Raw genomic sequence first — 7,573 nt, forward strand, 5'->3', positions numbered from 1 at the left:
CAGTTAAAGTTAAAGTGGTATTGTGTACAAATGTTATTATTGTACAGTACCTTAAACATATTTGGAAGTCCCCGTTTGCCAAGTAATATAAATTATATAAAAAAACAAATTATATAATAAATAATAAAACCACATTAAAATAATAAAAATAGTTACTTTTGTTGACTTTTCTTGGATCGCTATGGCCCATATATCTACACTCGGTTTATAAAACTACCCTCGAGCCATTTCTTCATTTCATCATATTTTCCCTCTCCAAAATATCAACACCAAAATACCTAAACATTTATTTATTCTTTCATACTTTAAAAAAAAAAAAAAAAAAAAAAAAAAAAAAACTTTGCAACTTAAATGACAATAAAGAAATCTTCTTCTTGGTTAAATTGTTTCAAGATTCAAGAACCCGTTTCTGTGAAGAAACTCGGGACGGTAAACAAGGATGAAGCGGTTGCGTTAAAGAATTCACCTAAGAGAATATCGTATAACGATTTAAGTAGTTCGATGTTATCGGAGGACTTATCGAATTCGCTAGCTGGATCAAACCTGTATGTTTTCACCTTAGCAGAACTCAAAGTGATCACACAAACTTTTTCTTCAAGCAATTTCTTAGGTGAAGGTGGGTTTGGACCGGTTCACAAAGGGTTCATAGATGATAAACTTAGACCCGGTTTAAAGGCTCAACCTGTTGCTGTAAAGCTTTTGGACCTGGAAGGCGGACAAGGTCATAGAGAGTGGCTGGTGTGTATATATATGCCAACTTTGGATACTTTATTTTATAATTTATATTCTGTTCATTTAGTGGTATCTATTATCTATTGAGTATTATATTTAATATTTAATAAATATTAACGATTTTTTAAATTAAACAGACAGAGGTGATATTTCTTGGACAACTAAGACACCCACATTTGGTGAAGTTGATTGGATATTGTTGTGAAGATGAGCATAGACTTCTTGTTTATGAGTACATGCCACGTGGAAGTTTAGAAAATCAACTCTTTCGAAGTGAGTCTACATTACCTTAATTTTACAAGCTCATTTTCGTTTATACAAATATTATTTATATAAAACAATAACAAAGGCTTGATTAATTAAAAATCAGACATTGAAATATAACCTATATAATGTTTTTTCTGTTAGACTATACGGAGAAATGATTAGTTAGCTTGTGACAAATCTATTGATCTCGTGATATTTGGATAATATGGATACAATAGCTTTTATATATTTTAACATTTTTTTTATTAGCGAGTAAGCCCCTATTGGCTAACTCTTTTTGGGTTTTTGTTGGGCTTTTATTTGTATATATGGTTTTCATCTGTATATGCTCGTAGCCTTGTGCATTCCGTATATTCGTTAGGTTCTTTGTACATTCGGTTGTTTTTTCTCGGTAATATAGTATTTGTTTTTTTATTTTTTTTAAAAAAAAACCCTATGAACGAGCACATCATTGGCTGTCCCATAGAGGCTAAACCTCGGTAATCAAGCTTAGCGCGAGACCTGGTACCGAGTGAATTACGCTTTATGCGCACCTTCTGGTCACATTCACATTTTCTGATCGATTTGGCATAGTCACGAATCAAACCCGAGTGATGTGCTTCATTGGACAACTCGATGGCCACTCATGCAAGTCTGCATGGTTTATTTTAACACTTTAATAATACATCTTTAACAAATATCAATAATATCCACACACAGTGTTGTAAAAAACGGCCGAAACGGGCGCCGCAACGAATTTGCCTTAGTATCATCGCAACGGGCCTTGAAACGGCAAAAAAGACGGTCAACGCTTAAAAAACGGTCAACAACGCTAAAAACGGTTAAAGACGGAAAAAAGGTCAAAGACGAAAAAAACGGGAAAAAAGGTCAACTTTATATATATATATATATATATATATATATATATATATATATATATATATATATATATATATATATATATAAGTCAACGTTAGTCAACATCCGTTTTGACCCCGTTTTTTCCGTTATGACGTATTGAGGTCGCTAACGTTTCGGCCCCGTCTCACGTCTTTTTCAACCTTGTCCACACAATAATACTCCGTATAAGACCATTCGTAACGGTAGGGGGCGTGGGTTGAGGGCGTGAGTTATTTTTTGATGACTAGGACGTGTGAGTGGTTTGAGTGAGGTAGTGGTGATGTGGATTTGTGATGTGGGTTAGTGGTGTGAGTTAGTGGAATGGTGATATGGCATTTTATATTTAAATTTAAAATAAATTTAAAGTGGTTAATTAAATTTAAAATAATCTTACAAAACGTTTTAATGATGAATTATTATCCATGTTTTACGTCCTATTTTAGAATTGATGTCATGTATAGTATTAGTTAATAGCAACATAGTTTGAATTTGGAGGTTAAAAGTGTAGTTCTTCAAAACTAAAGGGGTTGTGCTGAAAAAAAATAAAAACAAAAAGTAGATCTGACCCTATCTCTTCTTCATTTTCTTCTTCCTGTTAATTTTCTCCATCATTTTCAAATCTCCATTAATAACGAATCTGAGCTATCATTTTCCTCTAATACAAATGAAGAATACTACTTCCATATATCTATATCTTCTTCTTTCTCCACGTGGCCCAACCAGAATCACCCACACCCGTAAGCTTCCCCGTCGCCAGCCCACGGTTCAGCCTCACGCCCCTGGTCCCGCCCCTCACCCACGCACTGTTACGGCTCCGACGATGGCGTGACCGGTTGCCACGTATGCCCCCACGGCGTGAGCAACCCGCCGTTACAATCGGTCTAATATAGTGAATTCTAAAAAGTCACAAATGATAGCTAGGACCAGTTTATTTTCAAATAATGTTTTGTGATGGTAACGCGTAAAGGAAAAAGTCATGCAAGCAAATGGGAGTGCGAGGGTCGTGTTTGAAAGGGTCATTTAGTTTATATTTGCATGTTAATCCAACTATACAATAAGAATTAAACTATAATAAAATTGATATTCTTAACAAGTCATGGATCTGAATGATATTAGAGATTAAATTAACTATGCATACATTTATTTTATATTAAAAACCAGGTATTGAACCTGTGCGTTGCACCACTATTAAAAATAATTATAACATGTTAGTTGTTATTAAATGAAATAAGTAGTACTCCGTATCTTTTATTTATAAGCTACCAATAAACATTGAAATAAGAAAGTGTTCTGCTCACCATGCATGGAAAATAAAGTAAATATACATATGTATGCATACAACAAAATTCAACTACAAAAAGATATGGTATAAAAAAATGAATAAAACTAAAAATCTTGGAACATAAGTTTTTGATTACTTTGAGAGCCGTTTGAGACAAAGGTGGTGAGATAAGGCTCGACTTTTCAACTACTAATTAGGTACTACATATTTACTTTACTGTCCTGCTTTTTAGGTAATATATACTCGTATTCTATTATTTCTTTATTTAATAAATATCGGATTTATTAGTAAATGCCACTTGGAATTTACACATGGCATAATACGCTATAATTAAGCTGGTAATGACAATTCACTAATTATAAATTCCCTTTTATATAGATATATAGATATATAGATAGATTTGAATTTGAATTTACATCATTATAGAATATAGCTTTTCATTATAATTTTACTACTACAGAACCTAAATCTTATTTCTGTCGGGTTTAATTTACAGGATTTTCAGTTTCTCTTCCATGGTCGACGCGAATGAAAATCGCTCTCGGAGCTGCAAAAGGACTTGCATTTCTTCACGAAGCGAAAAACCCTGTTATATATCGCGATTTCAAAGCATCCAACATTTTGCTTGATTCTGTAAGTTCATTTTAGCCATAACTATTAAATGTGTTGCATATAAAAAGTTTATATTTACCTAGCATCATGTTATGTCAAAAACACCAGTGTTTAGTTGCTTAAATGTTTCTTATATTTTTTCACTAATCGAATGTGATTCTGATTATCAGGACTACACTGCTAAACTCTCAGATTTTGGTCTCGCAAGAGATGGCCCTGAGGGAGACGACTCACACGTTTCAACTCGAGTTATGGGCACACATGGCTACGCAGCTCCCGAATACCTTATGACAGGTAACACAATTTTGTTATCAATATTGACTTGTGCAATTTTTTTTTTACTTATGTGAACAAAATAAATGTTACAATATCATAACATTTTACTATATTTTTTTGTCTTTTTTGATCTTTTAGGTCACCTTACAGCAGCGAGTGATGTTTATAGTTTTGGAGTTGTACTAGTTGAGCTCTTAACAGGTCGAAAATCAATGGACAAAAGTCGTCCAAATCGAGAACAAAACTTAGCCGAGTGGGCCAGGCCTCAACTCAGGGGATCCAGGAAACTCTGCCGTATACTTGACCCGAGACTCGAAAGCCAGTACTCTGAAATCGGCGCCCAAAAGGCTGCAGAACTAGCTTACCAATGCCTTAGCCATAGGCCCAAAGCAAGGCCAACCATGAGCATGATAGTTGAAACGCTCGAGCCGTTAACAGTATTTAACGACATGCCGGTTGGTACTTTTGTGTACTCGGCCCCAGCTGTATGCACGAAATCTCCTATTGCGAGTCCAAAGAAGGAAGTCCTTAAAAATGGTAAAAACGACATCAATAGACACCATAACGACCATCAACAAGATCGAAAGCACCGACGAACTAGATCTCCTAGTGTTCATTCAGAGACAGATTTATACAAAAATGTCAGTTATTAGCTACCAGATGAATTTTACTGAGTAAAAGAGATTTTAGTTGCGTTAGATAACATTTAGAACGGGCATTCAAAGTTACACACACATGTAATGCATCATAAGTTGTAAATGTACATATTGCAAACCAGAGTTATTGAGTATAGTGTTGTTACAATATCATTATTCATTTATTTGATATGTATGTTATAAGGAGTAATAGATTCATAGTTACATTTGCGATCAAGTTTATGTTGGTTTTGAATTTGAGGAAAAATAGTTGTGGGCGTCATGACGTACTCAAATAGTTGAAAAATAGTCTGATCGGTTTGTAGCATGAGAATGGGCGTGGGATCGTGCGATTGAAGGTATAGGTACAACTTCCTATTTTTCGAATTGGTTTCTGATATTAGTTCCATCGTGCTTCGGAATAATGTCAATTCCTGACATCAGTCTATAGCATACAACGGTTGGTTTAATGTTGGTGACACTAGGCGTTAGATTGACCTTCACTAGTAACCTAGTGAGTCGGTTAATGCAAGGTGAATGAAAGTTTTTGCCTCGAAAAGTTAACGTTTTTATTTGAAGGGTCTCGATAGATAGGTTTCCTACTCGCCTTAATTTTTCATCTAGATGGATGGAGACTGAAGACATACGTTGCGTTATGTGCCCGCATAGGGTCGAGTCATGGAGCCCCAATTTGTTTTGGTGAGAATGACATTTGGAAAAGAGTAGGGATTTGGGTCGACATTCAATGACCGAGATTCTCCGTTTGATCCGAATGAATAACATGGTTTAAAGATTGACATGTGTCGTTGGAAAAGAATTGTTTGTTTGCTATTGTCGCAGCAACTACATGGATTCTATGAAGATATTAGAATTCGGTCCTCTTTGCTACATCTACGATGAAGAAACAATATATTGTTTTCTATTCTATATGTTCTCATTTAATTGGGTTAGTGGTGAAGGCAAAATTAATACTAGTTGGACCTCTTAGCTTTTAAAGTCGGTGTAATGTGCTCGTTTCTCCTCTCTTTAGCGTCTTGCATGTTGGGAAATTAGTGAGCCCTAACAAAAACCTGATAACCCAAGTTATCACCCAGCGGACAACTAACAATAATCAACATGAACACCCAAAGATAATGAACAATTTAAGTGCAAGAAACGTAAAGAACAAAGGAATTTAGCGTGGTTATGTCCAATCGTTTAATCTAAACGATTGGTTCACTCCACGACCAAACATAGAGAGTTTTTATTAGTATTTTCGTAGGTGCTACATCTGATACAATGAGATTTGAGTTACATTATATATGGCAAAAACTAAATCCTTTCCAAAACAGAAAAACTTGTTGAATACGACAAATTTTTTTGGTCTGGATTGGGAAAAAAAAATTCAATTCGACTTCTGTCTCAATTTCGCGGTCCGGATGCACCTATTTTGTTCGGGACCACCTATCCCGGTCGGGATATCCACAACCTTCAATTTTCTTCGTTTTTGTTTCGTTTAACATTTTCAACCCAACAAATCTCCCACATTGAAGATATTGAACGAACCTAGACCAGAGAACCATTTTGACTTACTGAAACTACCGTATATACCGTCAAGAAAGCTTCTTGGAATACGCACATTCTAACCATCAAGCTAGCATTTTTCGATAAAGAGAATTTCAACTTCTGTTGTCAAAAAACGTAATCAACAATCTCAAACTGTAAACTTCTACTACAATCATCCCCCATCAACAATTGATTACCTAGGCCATAACTCCTTTTGAAAAATATCGCCGAATAAATAACCTGGGACACGTCGCACTTCCACAACGTGGAAAGGAAGACTTTCGACACCTTAAACTGAGCTCCAATCATCGTTACTAGCTTGGGACCAATCCAACTCTCTCTGTTTGTGGCAATCATCTCAATAGACTGATACCAGGTCGGAGTTCTGTAACACTTCAAAATTTAAGGTTTTATTTTATTTAAAAAGTTATTACTTTATTAAGTTAACAAAATGAATATTAGTTAGTGAAAGTTAACAGGAGACTTGTAGTGTAATGTAAAAAGGACTCTGCTTGAAAGACTTTTAATGGAGCAAGGTAGAAATTGTAAAATGGCATAAACATGTATATTAAGTAAAAGCTGAAAATTTGGTCATTCTTCCCACAATTGAAGAGAAACACACGTGAGTGTGGTGTGCGCTTTAAAAATCGGCCAAAAGGGAAACAAGGATGAAATCATCACTATTTCTTTCATGCAAACAAGTAAATTGAAGCTTTGAATGACCTATTTCATCATAGTATCATTGCTTTTCATCACTTATTTTAATTGTTATTTATAATCATCCGGTATTGTCCTTACATACTAATTGTCACCAGATATTTCGTTTTGCATTTGTAGAATTGTAATTTCAACTTACACTACGTCGTTTCTTTTTTTTTAAAGTAAAAAACGCTCCTTCTCTCTCCTCTGTATTCCTTTCCTAACTTTCATACTTACAAACCAAAAATAACAAAGCCCACCAAAAATTTTGGGCAGCACATAAATCACATATCTATTCTATAGATATTTAAAAACACCATCACTACTAATTAACAAAAATCAAGTCACGAACCAAACGCATCTGATCTTGCCAGAATCCTAACCTCCATGCGCCGCCTATAACCACGATTGAAATTCTGCTTTTTCCGGCAAATGTAGAAAATTTTCCAGCAACATTCCAGCGAGTGTTCTACAATTGCCTACAGCTTTGTATATACGATTTTGCAATTAGGTGTGTATAAAAACATATTTATGCTCTATAGATAATTGTTGTTTAAACAATTATGTCCATAAATATGATGGTTTAGGTTATGTAAGTTATATTAACAAAATAAAGGTTGGAATGCTCTGGCTTTATTGAATGAGA

The 7,573-nt window shown here is 34.8% G+C and overlaps 1 protein-coding gene across 1 annotated transcript; it reads left to right on the forward strand.

Annotated features, from left to right (window-relative positions):
- Positions 1 to 321: 321 nt before the first annotated feature.
- LOC139855862 (serine/threonine-protein kinase RIPK-like) lies at positions 322 to 4,877 on the forward strand. The gene is made up of 5 exons (XM_071845105.1): positions 322 to 738; positions 870 to 1,005; positions 3,657 to 3,793; positions 3,943 to 4,066; positions 4,187 to 4,877. Exons 1-5 carry the CDS (start codon positions 352 to 354, stop codon positions 4,699 to 4,701), a joined length of 1,299 nt encoding a protein of 432 aa, XP_071701206.1. The 5' UTR covers positions 322 to 351; the 3' UTR covers positions 4,702 to 4,877.
- Positions 4,878 to 7,573: the final 2,696 nt, after the last annotated feature.

Source organism: Rutidosis leptorrhynchoides, chromosome 6, assembly GCF_046630445.1.
Source record: "Rutidosis leptorrhynchoides isolate AG116_Rl617_1_P2 chromosome 6, CSIRO_AGI_Rlap_v1, whole genome shotgun sequence".
In the NCBI taxonomy this organism is placed as follows: domain Eukaryota; kingdom Viridiplantae; phylum Streptophyta; class Magnoliopsida; order Asterales; family Asteraceae; genus Rutidosis; species Rutidosis leptorrhynchoides.

Bases quoted from the DNA above. Each gene is read 5' to 3' on its own strand.
- LOC139855862 (XM_071845105.1), top strand. From the start codon at position 352: ATGACAATAAAGAAATCTTCTTCTTGGTTAAATTGTTTCAAGATTCAA. The intron at 739-869 runs GTGTGTATATAT...TAAATTAAACAG, and splicing joins AAGGTCATAGAGAGTGGCTG to ACAGAGGTGATATTTCTTGG. The intron at 4,067-4,186 runs GTAACACAATTT...TTGATCTTTTAG, and splicing joins TCCCGAATACCTTATGACAG to GTCACCTTACAGCAGCGAGT.